Source organism: Columba livia, chromosome 2 (assembly GCF_036013475.1).
Source record: "Columba livia isolate bColLiv1 breed racing homer chromosome 2, bColLiv1.pat.W.v2, whole genome shotgun sequence".
NCBI lineage: Eukaryota > Metazoa > Chordata > Aves > Columbiformes > Columbidae > Columba > Columba livia.
This window is the reverse complement of record NC_088603.1, coordinates 6643772-6661834: the sequence shown is the minus strand read 5'-3', so window position 1 is coordinate 6661834 and position 18063 is coordinate 6643772. Positions and strand designations below refer to the sequence as shown.

Genomic DNA, 18063 nt, shown 5'->3' with positions numbered 1-18063 from the left:
CTCACATAAACAGATGAAGAGGTACAGCAATGTTATTTATTCCCCGATTATTTTACATATTCTAGTGCCAAATCCAGCTCGCTGGCCTCATATGAACAATTCCTCTGCCTTCATTTGCTTAAGACAACATCAATTTGGGATTAGAAATAAGATAAATAATATGGGCAATCAAATAAATCCAGTGGAAACTATTTGAGTAAAAAAACCTGAGTCTTCAGCAATACCTGGGCAAAGTTAATAATTTTGTAACATGCTGCCAATGCAGATAACTCGTTTTATTACAAACACCAAAGGCTTGGGTCACACAAATCAGCTTCTCCTGTGTTATTTCACCCTATAACACTAGCTTCAGCACAGATATATATAAGTACACTGTTTTCTCAAAAGATATTGCTTGCTTTTGAAGTGTTCCTGCAGATCAGCACAATTTGAACTGATTGAACATTACATGAACATGATAAAACCACTCTTCTCAAAAAAAGACCCTTCTAAACCTGTGTGCTGCAGTAGGGCGTTAGTATCAGCTGCACGGGGGTAGTAATCTTGCTGGGTCTTTTACTATTTATATTTCATTAATACTCAATAAGTAGTAATCAGTGTTTCTGATAATCAGTGTCACCACTATGGCAGCAGTAAGAGAAATTTAGTTAAATGGAAAAAAGAAAATGCAAAGAGGAAACAGGAGGAATTCTCCTGGGCAATTCTCACAAGCGTGTTGATTTGCTCACTGAATATGATCACACACATTAATTCTCAGTTCCCTGGAATTCTACCTCAAGAGTTTGGCAGTCACAAAGGCTGAGCTAGTGCTGTATAATTTAAAATAAAATCAAAATACACTTGAGGACTCATAGGAAGGCAAAATGAGTTATTGGTCTTGCTTAAAATTCTGCAGTTCAAGTAAGGGGAAATCATAGTTTCTCAACAGAGGATGAGCTGCCAGAGTGGCCAACAGGTCCAGCAGCCTAAAATATTCCACTCCTGAATAAGGTACTGCCATTAGGTTAAACTGCAACTGATATTAATGGATATTAAATGGCCATTTAACCAAAAGGGACTGACCCATCTGGTGTGGGTAGCCCCTTTCTCCCCTGAATTCTTCGTTTGCCTCCTTTAAGCTAGTTTGTGTCATGGTAAAGAGGGAGAGGTTCAACAGCTCCCTGCTCTACTCAAAAATAAAGCAAAAAATATTGCAGTACAAACATTAAGCAAAACCTGGATTTTCATGCTACCTGTACCCTTCACTAGAACAAGACTTTACAAATCTGTTCAGGTACCTAGGAAAAGGACAGCTTTGAACTTTTGAGTTCATTTATAGATTTGGCTACCTATTTTCATGCCTAAATAAAAAGTATAACTCTGCTGATAATCTAGTCTCGGGTGAAATTAGTTCTAAAGGATTTTCTGCTCTCTCACCCTTATCCAGTATTAAGAATGTAAGACCTTTAAGAGATTCAGGTCTCAAAGAAGTAGTGGGGTGGGGAAAAACAAATATGATCTGTAAATGCAATAGAACATTTTTTTAATTCTATCTAATATTCTGAAATAGTTTTGATTATTCTCATCACTGGCTGTCCTTTGAAAGCATAGACATTTCTTCACTGAAGCTGGTGAAACTTGGGAAGCCCAAATGCAAACCAAGTCTTAAAAAAAGGGATAAAAGCCAAACCACAACTTCTTTTAATTCAGTAGCGTCTGTGGAATCCCCGCAGCACATTTATTTGTTTGTAATACAAATTCAAGCTTGGAGGCTGCATTTGTATCATCTAAGTACACTAATTAATCTTACCCAAATGGCCAAGGACAATGGGAGTCCTAATGTAAACAGGGATAATATTAGGAAAACAAGACCTACAAAATCCTCATCACCAATAAAATTTATCTGTTTCAAAAATCAAGCCCCAGTGTTGTTAATTTCAAGGTCATTTCATGAAACATGTTTTTCTCAGTTTACTTACTGGGGTTTTAAATAGAATAGTAATTCTATACTATTAGTTTTGAAAGTTCATTCCTTGCAGGTATCAAATAATTTCTTTGTGAAAGGGCTTTCTGCTCTTTTTTTCTGTAGTTGTTTTTTTGTTGTTGTTGTTGTTTTGTTTCAATAGCATACAGGCTTCTGAACATTTTAAGAAGAGAATGTTTTAGTAATACAATTGCTGTAATTAAAAGCTTTTAAAAATAACTTGTGCTCTGCCTCCTGGACCTTTCTTAAAACTTTCCAGGAAAACCAAACTTTTTTTTTTCTCACCCTTTAAATAAAAAATTTGCCCAGAAAATGAACTACCATCCATCAAGTTTCTTGGCACAACTCACTGCTAAGCGAAGTGTTTAAATCACCATACATTTAAACTTTCTGTGCCTCATAAATGGAAGGGCTGAGGGAAAATAAGGACATCCATAACCTCCTGCAGGTGCTCTGCATTTCTCTGAATCAATCCTATGTTTGTAAAAACAATGTTAGATGTATTCAAATTCAGAGCACTGTTAAATCTTCTGGATAAATAATCCTCCCTTGAAATAATGCCAATGAGAGCACTGTAATATAGCTTAATAGAAGAGAATATTTATGGGACACTAAAGGCATTTACTTAATTCTTGTAAGTCAAACATTGAAACAGGCAACATGCAGAAAAAACTGAGGATCTGATCCAAAGCTGAGTAACATCTACACCTGTTAATGACAATGGGTCTATAGATTACTCCCTATGGAATAATCGATACAGCTTTTTCCTGAATCACTGAATTCTTTCCACACTTCTGGGCCAAATCCTGCTTGCGTGACATGAACACCACCACAGCATCCCAAGTCAGTGGAATGGGGACTGTAGAGGCAGCCTGACATCTGCAGAAAGCAAGAAGGATTTGGCCCAAACATTCCTGTTAATACATGTAGAAAATAATACATTCAGAGGTTAATTAAATAATCAGTTTCCAAATGCAAACGAGAAACCATAAAAACATGCAAGCAACACCAAACAATGAGCAATGGCAAGGTCTCACAACACCATCCATTCCTCCCACGAGATGTGAGAAAGTATTAGCGTAATTCAGTATGACATCTATACCAGATGTTGGCAATCACCTGTAGAACATCAGACACTTTCATGCACAGGCTGGAAATGAGCAGGAAGAAGGAAAAATAAAGAGTTGTGACTTGCAGCATGATTGTCCCCATCTAGCCTACCCCTTCTTATGAGGATACACGTGTCTTGCAAATGTCTGCACTAGTCACATGCATGTAGGGAGAGAAGATTTCACTTTTGACTAATGTATTTTGTCATTAGCTAATGACACGTGGGGCAGCAAAAAGTTTAACAGCGTGCTGGCAGACGTGAATGGCTGTCAGCATTCCTGTAGACCATCATTGCATGGAAATGTGACTGTCAGGCCAGTTTCCAAGGAAAACATAAATATGTCATGTATTTCTCACCTCTGGGATAGTTACATCTTGAGTTAAGTAATTTACCCACCAGAAGAATGACATTTATCTCTCTGCAGAACTTCCATGAGATTGAAGCAGTGAACAGGGTTCAGTCTCCTCCCCACAGTTTTAATTCTTGTGCTCAGAGCTCTGTTCTGGCTATCAGTAAAGTACTGGATAACATTCACAGCACTATTTATAGCCTATAGACTCACACTAACTTAAACGGGAGCTGGATCAGGCCCCAAAGTGCCTTGGCCCAATTTTCTATGAGGTCACCTTTCGCAGGTATCCTGTCATTTTATGTGAGGTGTTCATGATGTACATGTCCATTCCACAAAGGGCAGCAGAGCTTCTCTGGATACAGGTACTTTACGAAATCCTGGTTGTGGGGAGGCACAGGAGGGTCTATCTCAGGGTTTTACACTACCTCAAGTAGCAGTTATCAAAAAATGCCGGTGTTTTCCACGCAGGTAGAACATGTTTTGAGACCCTTTATTGTTCTGGGAATGGTTCCTATCAAGCACACTGGGACTTGGATATGCTGGTAATGGGAGACAAGTGAGTGACTTCAGTGGGTTATTCAGCTGCTGACCATGTTCCTATCTAAATTGAAAATGAACAAATCCAGTTGCCATGGCAATGTGCAAGACGCTAAGTAATAAAAAAAAAAAATCACTGAGAGTTAAAGGTTTTATGCTCCTATAGAGAAAATATTAACTGTTTCTAAAAATCTCAACAGAATGGGTATGTGAAAAAATGAGTAACTTTCTTTTAATGAGGCTGGATAAACAGATATCCAGCTACTGTACACAGCTCGTGTTCTCCCAATACCATTGGCAACTGGAAAACAGAAAGAAATGGGTGTGTTTAGTGCAGAAAAGGGAAAATTGAGGGAACCTGTGAAGATTCTCTGGCATGTTAAGGGCTGCCACAAAGGGTAAGACATGATGTCCTGCCTGTCAGGTAAAAAATAATGAGCTGATAATACACTAAGAGACTAGGTAGGGGTCTGGATTCAGAGATAGGACCTGCAGGTGATCCCTGGCCCTGGGGAGCAGGAGATGCCAGCGTGATGGCCACCAAACTGAGCCCCAGATCTCCAGTGAGCGGGAAGCACACAGCTTCCTGGTAAACACTAATATTTGGGTCGCCAAATCTGCATCTGAACTCGTCCTCCCAGGGCAAATCTAATGGCGAAAGTAACGAGGTGCTGGAACGGACTGCTCAGGAAGACCATGAGGCTTCCACCTTTGAAGGATTGTTATAATAAGTCAGGTAATAAATATCAGGCCAGGACTGAGCTGTCCTAAACACAGCCTTAGGCCAGGGGAACGGACTCCAAGGATTTGGGAGATCTTTCTGAGTCCCGTAAATGTCCCTGTGCCTGCATGTGCACTTAGAGCAAGGCAGTGAAGGTAGGTGAGACTTTTAAAAGCACTAATTGTGAGCTCTACCGACTCCCTCTGGAGTCAATAGTGAAACTCATTGATTTCCAGTGGAGCAGAACGCCTTTGAAAACCAGCCTCTAAGTGCTTTGCTGGACTGAAGCCTTATACTGTACAGGACTTGGCCCCTTACTTTCAGTAAACAATTTCACTGAGCACGCTGAGTCCAAGTATGTTTGTGCAAACAGAACTACCTGATAGGAAAGTGGGATCAATTTTATTAAGGAAAAGCTTAGATATTTGCAAAGGAGAATACACCCCTGCATTCTTCACCTTAGGTGTAAGAGGAAGCAGAAATAACAGCCTCCTTTGACTCTCCCTAGCACTTGAACCCAAAATCTCATGGAAGACATTAGTGTTCATCATATATTCATTTTTATTGTGGAAAAATATTTCATCTCAGCATAAGCCTGTGTTATCATTAAAAACTCAGACTGATCTCCAAATAAACCACAGCATCATGGCCAATATTTCTTTTAAAATACATGTGTCTAACTGAAAAATGAACCAACTCCTCTGAAATTATCTGCTAACGTTAAAAACAAAAATAACTCTGTTCTACAGGCAGCTTGCTGTTCCTTAGCAATTTGTAGCTCTCCACATCTGTAATTTAAACAGGGCACAGGTAATCTTGACAATAAAAATCTAAGGCCAGATGATATATTAGTATATCTTCATGCAGTTACGTCAGGAAATAATTTAGTTACTTGTACCTAAAGATGCAGTTATCAAAAAAACTAATCAAATAGTCAGTCAGAAATAAGAGAGAATGTGAGTTATTATGTATTACTGTAATAAATAATACTCCTCATTTTTTTTTTAATATATTAACCAACAAATGGAAAAACTCTGGTTTTAACATCACTTGGGTGTATTAAAAAAAAAAAGAAAATCTGAATCTCAGTACTCCTTTTCTACTAAAAAAACAGCCAAAATTTATCAATTGCTGCAAAACAAGAATCTGCTCTGATATAGGGCAGCAGAAAATTTATATATATATTTTTATATATATATATTTTTATATAAATATATATATATATTTTTATATATATATATATAAAACTCAGCAATATTGACAAGCTCTGTTCTGAAGAGGCTGAAGCTTGAGACAGGACAGAAAGCGAATGGTGTCCCCTGGAGATGGCTGTGCCTTCGAATTGCTAGCAAAGGAACCGAGGAAACTCCAGTTTTCTTTCTGATTAGCCACGACTATCCCACATGATCTGTAAAACTATGCTCAACTTTCTGTTTCCCAAGAAAAGAAAAGTCCTTTCTCAATGGATATACAATTAGAGAACACCGAGCAAATCCTCTCTGATAAGAGATCATTCTTTTGAAACTTAAAGACAAAAATTAAGACAGAAACTGAGTTCAAGGAATACCAGACAAAATAAATTATCTTAAATTAATCTTTAAAAGCTATATTTTGACACACACTTCCAATGAAAAGTACCTTGCTCTTTCAATAATTTCACCGATTTTCATCACTTTAATGTTGGAATGAGAGAGTGAGCCTTAGATACGTGTTTTCTTCACATATCAGTTCCAGAATTCCTATTTCTAGTTCGTACTCCATGTGAATGCCGTCCATAAAAGTTTACACCATGGAATTTATTTAGATCTATATTACAGTGTAGATGTACATAATGTGATAGATGGAAAATCCTTTATAACCTTAAAGAGCTGTGCGTGAGAATCTGAGCAGTTCTCTGCATGTTTAGAGTATTTTTGACGTGTAATTGCCAACATCTGTTCAGGATTATCACCGATAGGATCTACCATGCATGGTTTTTGCTGTCTTCTCTACCTTGTCATGCAGGTTGGAGATGTTAAACACTGAGGCTGAATGAGACCTGTCCATAGATAATGCTTGGCAAGAAATTATTGTCATATGGTTAGTCCTCAATGGACTCATCTCTGCATAAATTACTTAATAGCAAATGTCATTTATTATTTTAAGAAATAGTAATAGATTAGATAAAAGCTATGAAAAAATAGCTTATTTCACTACCAGATCTGTAGTAAAACACTGATACTTTTTGGGTTATTTTTTGGGGGGGAAGGCAATGGGCACTCATATCCTTGAAAATGTGAGAAGACATGAGCTGCTGAAATGCTGAACCTAACAAAATCAATGATGAAACATTTTCTGATCTTTTCAGGGTCTGAAATTTAAATAGTGTTTCTGTCACATGCAAATGGATAAACACCATGACAAATTAGGCTGTGCCTGCAGTCTTGAAACCTCAGCTCATAGCGCAGATATAGATTCTTCTATTGATGTGCTTTTAAACACGAATATGCATTTTGAGGTCATTAACCTTCCATTTTTAAAAATCAATATCCGAAGATTTTAAAAGTTTCATTGCCATTTTCTTACGGTTCATGAATGAGGGCTTTATGTATGTGATTCACGAGCCATGGTATACCGCCGTTGTTACAGCAGCACTTGTCTTAGTGAAGTCTGTAATTCTGGAGGCACTGTAACTTCTTCTGCCCACAAAAACAGTATTGGAAAAGCATATGAAAAATGTATTCTATTGACAGGTCACATTCCCTACATTCCTCCATTTCCTGATCAGCATCTATGGTTAAGTCATTTGTAATCACTGTGTTTACTACTGGAAATGGCATGTAGGCTTCAACTGCAGCCGGAGTGTTTAACCTGATTTTCACCTGAAATGACTGAGATTGTTTTCAGCGCCCGCAGCACTCTGAACGTTCGTAAGGCTGAGACATTGCCCAGGTCCACAAATTCAGTTATGTATCTGTAACAAGGGAAAGTCACACACAGACAATGACAAAACACCAGCAAAAAAAAAAAAACAACAGTCAAAGGGACAAAGAGAGACAGAGAAAGAATCACTTGTAGCTGAGAGCCAAAACATAAGGATCAGAGCTTCTTACCTGGAATTACTGAAATAGTTTTTAAAGCTCTCAATACCCTGAAAGTCCGAAGAGGTGAAACACTGCCTACATTCACAAATTCTCCTACATACCTGTAGAATTAAGTCACAGTTATTTGGAATTATACAATAGAGGATGAGACTAGTCTGAATGAAGAATACATTCATAAACAGCAGGAGTGAACGCAGCCAAATGAGACGTGCATCCACTTTTCAGGCTGTTCTTTAATGCCATTTGTCATGGGTTTTTTCATAATTCACGTTATTTCAAATGGCTCTTGAACTATTAAACTTATCTAATAGGCATCAATTCTTTAAAACTACTGGGTGAACTTGTTATCATGCTGTTCAGCAATAAATACCTAGAAGATTTTACCATCATGTAGTATAACAAAAATTCTTTTATGTTTTAGGACATATTAAGAGTTTTTTTGCTACTCTTAACAAAAATAAAAGCTTCAAATACCCAAGTAATTTTTACATAATAGCTTCTGCAAACTACATATAGGACAACATGGGAAAATATCAGTGCAAATATTTCTACTCCGTTGTTTATTCTAAGATGCTCTACGCTGTGGTAAAGCAAAAGTTGGTTTCAAGAGCTGCTTACAATTTTATTTTGTTTTGTACATAAAAACCGTGCCCTTTGGCTGCAGGAATATGGATTTTGAAAGAATATAATTGCGATCCTACTAAAAACTACTTATGATTAAAATACCAACCGCAGTTCTTCACTGCCTATTTTGTTCATCATGGAGAACCATGCCACATCTGAGCAAAATGCTCCCAGAAGGGTCAGTTATGGAATGAGTTTGGCATTTTCAGCATTACACAAAATTATTTCCTCCAAGTCAGTATGCAACAGAAGAAAAGTCACCACCGTATCTTCTGAACAAAAAACCTCTTGGACCATTTGACTATTAAATTTCTATTAAATTTCATTTGCATATTCTGCCTCTTTAAGGCATTTGTTTTTATATGTCAAGATAAAAAAACTCACCTCATTATTTTACAAAGTCTGTTTAAGTGGATTTTGTGCAAAGGCCTCTGGGGAGGACAAAGCATCCTCTTCATATCTACTAATCCAGATTATAGCCTGGAAGAGCAATATTGCTTCTCTTTTTCATAATCTCATAGAGAAGCCTGGGCAAAGATTCACCTGTTTGGTAATTCCTCCCCAGGTTTACCCAGTGCTTTTCTCCCAAACTAGGAATATGGTTTTGCTGCCCAGAGATTTGTAAAAACACATTAATAATATGTGAACAGCATATGAAGCAAAGACTACTACTGCTCGTTCACAATAGTTAATTAAGATTTATTTTGGCCGTTTCTTGGATGAAAATGCAGCAGACCAGTTCCTCAATATCAGGGACTAAGAAGCAACTGGAACTCCCATCCTGAATTTCCCTGTTAGCCATCTTATAATTAGGGTTTTGACAGGGAACTTCCCACCCAGAGCTGGAGCTGCCTCTTCCTCATGTGTTTGGGAAAGTACTTGCTTGTCTGGAAGGAGTGACCTAAACAGGGACAGTTTCATAATCTCCCCTGAACCCATTTATGGCCCCACAGAGGGTGACAAGCCACAGCTGTGTCTCTGAGCACAAGGCAGAAGAAAAGCCCTGGAGACCTGTGGCACCACTTAATCCCTAGCATGGTATTTAAAACTACTCTCTGAAACCCAATCTGTGCTGCTTCTGCCTCAAAGAGGAGGTAAGAAGTTATCTGGCAATAAATATTAATGAAGTGACAGTCGTACCACTGAAAGAATCCAATCTTCCTTTACCTCAAAACCCTTGGTCCATCTAGATCTCATGGCCCCTTATGAGGCTTTCTCATTTTGAAGCCTCATGCCATCTTTGTTTCCAGATACAGAAATACCACTAGAATCACACTAGCTACTAGCAAATACAACACCGGAGTTACCTGTGTAATCACTCTTACTTAAAATTACTTGCAAATTGGATTTATATGAAAGATAAATCATATCAGAATAGAGTCCATTATCCAGCGCTCTGTGCTATCCACTGCTTGCAGTGTTTCGTTGCAGAGGTTTCGTTGTATATATTAAGATCATATTACAGTCAGATTTAACTCTCTCACTGCTTCCTGTGAGCTCATGGAAACACTTCCCTATTTCTTTTTTGTTCCAGAATTCCAATTCTTTTTCTATTCTAAGAATGTTAGTACAATAAGTCTTAAAGAAAAATAGGAATGGATGCTGGTTCTGAAGAGTGTAGCCATTGCTGTAATTTGATACTGAGAAGCTCGATTTTTCACATAGAATCATTTCAGTTGGAAGAGACCCTCAGGATTATCGAGTCTGACCACAACCTAACTCTAGCACTAAATCACATCCCTAAGAACCTCTCTAAACACCTTTTAAACCCTGTTTTAAGGATCTTCTAACTAGGAGATGAAATATCATTTGGAAAGAAAATTGAAATGCAGATAGGAAAGCACAGACACCCAACCCTCTCATTAAACAAGCCTTAAAGAAGTTTTCATGAATCCTTGGGCTGGAGCACTGAGTGGCCATTCAAGTTTAGAAGAATTAGAAAAGCAGAACAAGGTCTAAGCCCACAACCTGTCGGCACCAGACCCTGGTTTCTACCTGCAGGGAATGAGTTCACCTCTGGCCAACTGTCCAGTCCCAAGATCTGTGCAAACCTTCATGTGTCTTCAGCTCCCTAAACCCAAAACACTCAGAGATAAGGCAGATAATTTAGAAGATATCCAGACCTTGCCCTGCACTGAATGTTCAGACTTGAATTTCAGTGACAGGAAAGAACATGCTCCCAGAGCAGTTCTGCAGAACCAGGGGTGATACCCCAACCTCTATCTCAGCAGAGAAGATGAAGTGCAACAGATGCGTTGCCAAGGTTTCAAGCCGTGGCTCATTGTCCTTTTCTCTGTGCCTTTCTACCTCACTGCCAAAAGCCTCCTTCCTTGTAGAACTGAGGGAACCCATGCACAGAAGCCCTTCATGTTGTCCCGAATTCAGACAACTGCAAATAAACTCACATCCTAACTCACAAACAGGTCTGACTGACAGGAGAGCAGGCACATGACACTTTTATCATTCTGTCCTGCCTCTCAACGTTGCAGGAGAATTGAACTTAGCACTGCTTGGTGAAAAGTTTATCTGAGAAAAATACCTGTTTGCTGACCTCTAAAAGCTCCTCCCTATCTGTGTTGCATTTTTTTTTAAGGCTTATCATGATGCCCAGATGTCAGTTCAGCCAAGTCCACAGGAATGCAGTAACAGATACCAGGATCTGGCCTAGGGCTGGCTTTGATCCAAAGCCTACTAAAATAAATGGGAATCTTCCCAATTAATTCCACATAGGTTTTACACATCTTCATGCTGGTCTTCTGCTAAATGCTGCTAAAAATTGTAGAATCGTGGAATTTCTCAAGTTGGAAGGAACCCAAAAGATCATCGAGTCCAACTCCCTGCTCCTCACAGAACTACCTAAAACTAAATCATATGACTAAGAGCATCATCCAGACCCTCTTTGGATAATTGGTCCTGATTCCTGCAGCCTGCCAGGGTTTTTCGAACAACTTCAGTAGCCCTCACTGGTGTTTGAACTAAGTTCCATTGAACATTGTTTACCAATTTTGATTCTGTTCAAATGTCACAGGCCTAGAAGTTCAGCTCAAATGTCAGTGCTTGTATCTCACCTGAGGCTGTGAATGATGAGGTTTAAAGAGGGCAGCGAGAACTAAACTAAAACCAGAACATTATATAGCTATCACTAAGCAGAAAATACAGCGAGATCAAATGAAATCCTTCTACAATTAGGAAATGGGGCTTTTCAGAGCATCTCTATTAGCTTCCACTTCAGGACACCTTGTGCTCTTCATGTGCTTTTCCTCTCTTCTTTGACTATGAAGAAAACCTGGATTTCTATCTCAGCTGGAGATACCAACAGTGTCAGACATCTGCTTTTGGCCGGAGCTTGGCCTGACCCTGTGTCTGCTGTGAGTGTTGGCTGACTGCTCCCCTACCCTATGTATTTTTAGCTGTCTAGATGCCACAAATCCATCAGCATCTCCATAGCACAAGAACCCCTCATGTCCTGAGTGAACTCTAACAATCTAGATAAACCTATACAGCTGAACGGGAACATCATGTTGGGGCCAGATCTCTATTCTCAAGAGATTTATAACAAGTCTCAGAGGCCTTTAAGTTAATGCTCTATTGTAGGAAAATAGTAATTACTTTGAGGGTGAAGAGGATTTATGAAGTGAAGAACAGAAAAACAGCTTTGGTGCTGTTAGATATAGGTAGAGTATAAATAGGGATTTAAATACAGGGGTGCTCAGTCATGAAACACTTACTCTTCAGGGGTCTGAATGTTCCCAAAACTACATTAGATAGGCAAGTATTATTAAAGATATTTTACAAACAGCTCTCTCTGTGGAGCACAGAGAAGGTAAATAATTTCCCCAGAATAATCTAGTGAATTGAAAGAACAGAACTGAGAATTCCTCTGACTTCTTCCTCTGAAACCACTCAGGAAAAAACCCCCTCCATCCTAATGCACTTCAGCATTTTCTCATTTTCAGTACAATTTGAGTGGGGAAAAAAAAAAAAAAGAGAACAGCTAGATATTTTTTTAAGTTCTATTGTATACTGAAGTCTTGAAAAATATAGAGGAGTGCTACTTACGCCATAACAATAACACTGAAATCCAGCCAGTTCCACGGGTCTCGAAGGAAGGTGAATTCTGTCATGCAAAATCCTCTCGCCAGTATTTTTATCAATGATTCAAAAGTGTAAATGCCAGTGAAAGTGTACCTGGGGAACAAAGCGGCCAAGATAAGCAAGGGCATTAGCAAGCAGTAGATGGCAGGAACAGCAGAGGCACAGTCAACCCAATCCTACTTGTCTGAGACACTCCTGCCCATCTTGTTGGGGTTGTTCACCTGAGTCACGATGAGCAGCTCCATGTGTGGACCAAGGAATATGTAAGAAATGGGAAAGCACTAATGACAGCGGCAGGATAATTTTCTCCATAGGGAGTAGCTTGATGAATCCCCACTCAGGCATGAATACTACATTTCTAAGTTGTGCTATGGGATTTCTGAAGCTCTGCCTGCAACTGCCAGTTAAAGAGGAACGGATTATGCCACATTCCTCATTGTTTCTCTGATTTGAAGGAGGGAGGTTGTTTCACTCATACCTCTCATCTCTTCCTGCTCAGGACATTTTGAAGGACAGTGAGTTGAAAGAAAAAAAAGTCACCACTTGGTTTTATTAGCTAAAAATGGTATTGTTTCCCTTGTGTTTCACTATCCACAGTAAATCATGCCAGCTCTCAGAATTAAACAGAATGCTCTCACTGAAAAAGAGGAAAACAACTCCCATCTGAATACTATACTTAGTAATTTTGACCTTCTTGACAGTAAAAGAGACACAAGGGTGTTTTTTTTTTTTCCTTAGGAAGACAAGCTGTTTACTACCGACAGCCTCTTTACTGTGATGATCTTGGATAGAACATACATCTCACCTTTTGTAGTAAACATGATACTTGTAATAAAATTTAGTAAATGCTCTGTGGGGGACAGTAATGTATCTGATCTATAACATTCAGATCTGTATTCACTGAGGGCTCTACCTACTGTTAGAGACATACCTCAGGGCATATGACACCTCTTTTTTAAATGTTTCTACCCAAGGCATCTAGTCCAATGAGACTAGCTATTCTAGGCCATATCTTAATCAAAATAATAGATGTTTAGTATCCGCCACTGGCACTCCCTATTCCTTTTCTCCAATTGAAGATGCAGATGATACCAAAACCTGTTAAAGGCAACAAACACCTGAAATTCCACAGAACATAAATCTCATAAGTCAGGATGTCAGGGTTTTCACTAGAAATACTAGCCTGGGTTTTCTGTTTAGCCCCTAAACATTAGTAGCTATGATGGTGCCATCACATGCAGAAAATGTAGGAGTTGGGATTCCTGTTTAGCAAAAACAAAAGGTGTAAGCAAATAAAGTTGATAATATAAAGAACTTATGCACTACAAATAAAAAGGAAAAGTCTTCTCTTAGCTGTATCCTGCTGATCTGCAAGTGGGCACACAGAGGTAGTGGCAAATCTCATGCCCTCCTGTCATCATGTCACACAGCAGAGATCACTACATACATTATAAAACCTCAGCATGCTTCATCTTAAAGCCTAGATCAGCAGGACTAGTTTTGTGCAACAGTGGGCATTAAAAATTTCTCACATCTCTCTGACCATACGCCTGTGTATTACCCTGTGTCTGACTTTTCCTGGCTCCTGTTTAGTTTTGCTCTGATATTTCAAATATAGGTCACTCATGTGACAGTCTCTTTAAGCATGTGTATTTAGTAATACATGCAGAAAACCTCTGCAAAGAACTGGAAAAAATACTTAACGGTACATAAGCTCATTAAAATGATAAAGCACTTGTATTTATTCAGCATGTCAGATGGTTTAATTGATTGTATAATCATCATCTAATTCTAAATGGATCGGGCAAAGTCCTCCAGGAATTGAACAGCTTCTTTAACAGCAGAAGTCAGGATTAAAAAAAAAAAAAAAAAAAAAATGTGGTAAATTGAATTTATTTATTTTTCCAAAACGGAAAATGTTTTAAAGGAAGAATCTAGGACAAATATTTGGACAAGGTTACTCCTGTATCCCCTGTGAGTCTCTGGAACAGCAGAACAAAATGGATTAAATGTCTCTTTTCCAAATCCAATATTAATCAATTTGAATTACAGTTCATTGGGTTATTTAGCTCCTTGAAAGTACTTGCCTTTGATTTCACTCTCTGCACTTGAGGAGGAAAAGCTGAGAGGTATGAGGGGACATAGGAGAACAAGAAACATGGAAGAGAAAATATTTACTCCATCCCACATGGGTCCATTTGCATTTCTGCTCTAAGTTTCTTGGATGCCCCACTTGGTGCACTGATAACATCACCCACATTCTCCTGACTATGGAAGACACAACAAGAACTTGGGTGTTTTCCTTCAGAGTGTTCAAATTCCCAGCTGTAGACCTAATTTTGACTCACATGGGTGAGATGTCCATGTTTCAGCTGAATACATCATGGCTATGGTTCTGTGTGACAGTTTTCAATAAGAAAAGGACAACATGAGAGGAAAAGGAAAGTCACAGACATACTTGAGGGTAGTACACTATACAGAAATACATGAAACATCCTGGGATTAGGATGTTATTGTGATCAGATGAAATATTTGGTTCAGCACTACCTATAATTAGTAATTTATGGCCTAGAAGATATGCCCTGCATGATTTTATGAAACCTAAAATAAGGGCACTTTACTGTCTTTCCTCACAGCCCTGAGTAGACCAACCACCAGGCTACGGAGCAGCAGATGGCTGTGTTTATCATATGTCAGTCAGAAATAAAAAGTGTGTTCTGATTGGTTCAATGAGCCAAAATAATTGTTAAATGCACTGTACGTTGATTAGCTTGTGCATCTGGTATCTATTTCTAACAGGAATATTTTAAAGCAACTTAAAGAAATGGAATGGGCTTTCTGAAGCCTGTCAGTCTCCCTTAATAATATAATAATAATAATTAAGGAAAAAATAAAAAAACAAAACAAACCCTTCAACTGATATCTTTGCTATTTTTTCTGAAGGTCTGAAAGCTATAAAGACATTCATAAAAGTGTTCTCAGACAATTTTATGCTTGCTCTTAAGTATGCCTACCACTGATTACAGGGGAACGCTTATCATGACACGCTCAGTCCAAAAGAAACTTTTGTCTCCAATAAGTTTCAATTTAAGGACAGAACTATGTACACCCAGGAAGTATTTTCTGAAATAATTCAACTTAAACTCCATCAGCCTATTCTGTTGTGTCCAACCACTGAATCTCTTGCATGGGAATCATGGAAGTCTGGACAGTTGAGTTGTTGAGATTGAGAACTCAATCAAATTGAGTTGTTCTCATATGTGATTTCATTCAGAGGTAGCAGAGCAAGTGCATTTAGCATTAAGTATGAGCTTCATAGTCTAAAAATTGTTACTTGGCTTACTAAGGGAGTTTTCATAAACAAGAAACACCTGGCAAAATGTTTTGTCAGGACAGATGCTATGGTCAGTGTTAAGGGAAAGAGATTAGACAACAGCAAAGAAAATGAAAAGAAAAATGTAGCAAACGGAAAAGGAAGGATGAGATAAAGACAGGACAGCTGTAAAATAGCAAGGATACTTACTCAACGTATTTATTCCATGACGGAGTCTCTGATTGTGCCATGAATACACAATTAGTTAAAATAGTGCACATAATAAACATACTGAACAATGTAAATAACTGAATTAAGGAAAACAACGCATATAAGACTTCATAAACTTTTGTCATTTCACACAAGATGTGATAGCTCACTCATAATTTGCATAATGCTTAAAAAGCACTATAGACATTTCCTTTCAAGTGCATGAGGAAACAAATAATCATATGAACACAAAAAATGAGGAAATCTTCCCCGTTTTATTTTTCTTTGCCTGCATCTTTTACAAATAACCTTATACAGCAAACAAACATACTGACTGTGCAGTCTTCTGAAAACACAATACCCCAAATTTACAGCTGTGTCGGTCAGATGACAGTGTGCATAGGTACACAACTTTGCATGAAAAGAGGGATTAGTATCATTTAAGTATCAACGGAAAAAACCTGTGTCTGCAAATCCCCATTATTTTGCATCCTGAAATATTTCTCAGGCAGTAGGGCAAGTTATAAATCTGGTCTTTGTAATCTCTCTAATGGGCTTGAGATCTCGCTTTCAGTATAAAGTTTCACCAAAAGCTAATATGGGTTTCAGAGCACTAATTTTAAGGCTTGGTCTGCAAACTCTCACGGCAAATACAGAGTCTTGTTCTGCAAAGCCAACTGCCTCAGCTGAAGCACCAGCTTCCTTAATTGGAGACTAAAATGAACCTCCCAAGTGTATAGTCCATGCACTTAGCTGCTAAGCTGGGGCCATAAATATGAAAAGGAGCACCCTAAACCAAATTCCTGAAATTGAAAACATAGTCCATTGAACTGCTGTCCTAAAAGCACATGCCCCTTTCTGCAAAAAAATGGCAAAACATGAAAGGATTCTCCTGCATAAATAATAGGTCGTGTACTAATGGAAAAAGTTTAACTGATTAAGTGGAGAGAAGATAAGGCAAAGGAAAACAGCCTACAACTCAGTCAATAGGTTGGAACCCATCTCAAGGAAGAACAGTAGAATACAAATGTAAATTTATTTCGCCTTCTTTAGGAAAAACATTTAGGAAAAAATTCTTTAGGAAAAAATTAAAGTGTGGGGTTTTCTGTTTCACCCCTTTACTGATCCCATTGGTGGTAATTTTTGTTTAAGAATAGTGATCAAGGAATATAATTTCAAAGGTACGTCCTAAAACGTTTGTATAAAAATTGTCCTTTCACAGAGCCAAAATCTCTGCTGAATACAGAGTGGAATGTTTTCCGATGGGCCACATAAGCAAATATGAGGTTAAATTGGTAGTAACCAACCTGCATATTCCCCAGCGCCATTGCAGGAGGTAGTAATTGAACTCAAAGGGACTGCTGAGCTCACAAAATTTTCCACTTCTGGGGCCAACACCTCCTGCTGAAGGACTGGGAAGGAGATCTGATATTGAGCAACATTTTCTCAAGTCAGCCTGAGATGCATATCCAAAAGGTGTGTCCATCTGGTTAACACAATTACGTTGTAAGCTTACCATCAAATGCTATGAAAGCAACAACTGTAAAACAGAGGGGTATCTTTAGGACAAGCCAAAATAAATTTTGTCCTCCAACTGAATTCCAAGCAAGGAAATCCCTCTATAACCACCCATTTTAGAACCACTGGTCTGATTTATACATCACTGTTTTCTTGTGCTACGAGCTGAATCTTAACAGCTTTCCCAGATTCTCCTTCATAGGCAGGTATCATCACCTTCTTATTGAAACACCAAAGAGAATATACTGGAGAACACAGGTTGAAAATGTAAGGGATCAGCTTTGGGACATCGAATGCACTCTGAATTCAAAGAGTTTCATGACCAAGCTGAAAACTATACAGAACAAAAAAGAAAGAAACATTTCAGCTGGTTATGCAAAGTCAGAGACCTGTGTTGAAAGAAAGAAAACAGAAATTCCTACAGAATGAAAATTAGCATTCCTTCCTGAATTCTAATGCAATTGTTTGCATTAGAAAAAGTCTGTGATGATGATCTACTCAGAAACAACAAAGTAAAGGAGATGAAATTGAGATAA

At 38.4% G+C, this 18063-nt stretch overlaps 1 protein-coding gene across 1 annotated transcript in view; it reads right to left on the bottom strand.

Annotated features, from left to right (window-relative positions):
* Window positions 1-18063, bottom strand: part of LOC102083872 (sodium channel protein type 5 subunit alpha) — a 194471-nt gene that overhangs the window by 128922 nt on the left and 47486 nt on the right. Inside the window, exons 4-6 of the mRNA XM_065055229.1 lie at window positions 16010-16107; window positions 12451-12579; window positions 7546-7637 (exon numbers count right to left, since the gene is read on the bottom strand). Coding sequence (XP_064911301.1) covers window positions 7546-7637; window positions 12451-12579; window positions 16010-16107 — 319 coding nt within the window. The remainder of the gene's footprint in view (window positions 1-7545; window positions 7638-12450; window positions 12580-16009; window positions 16108-18063) is intronic.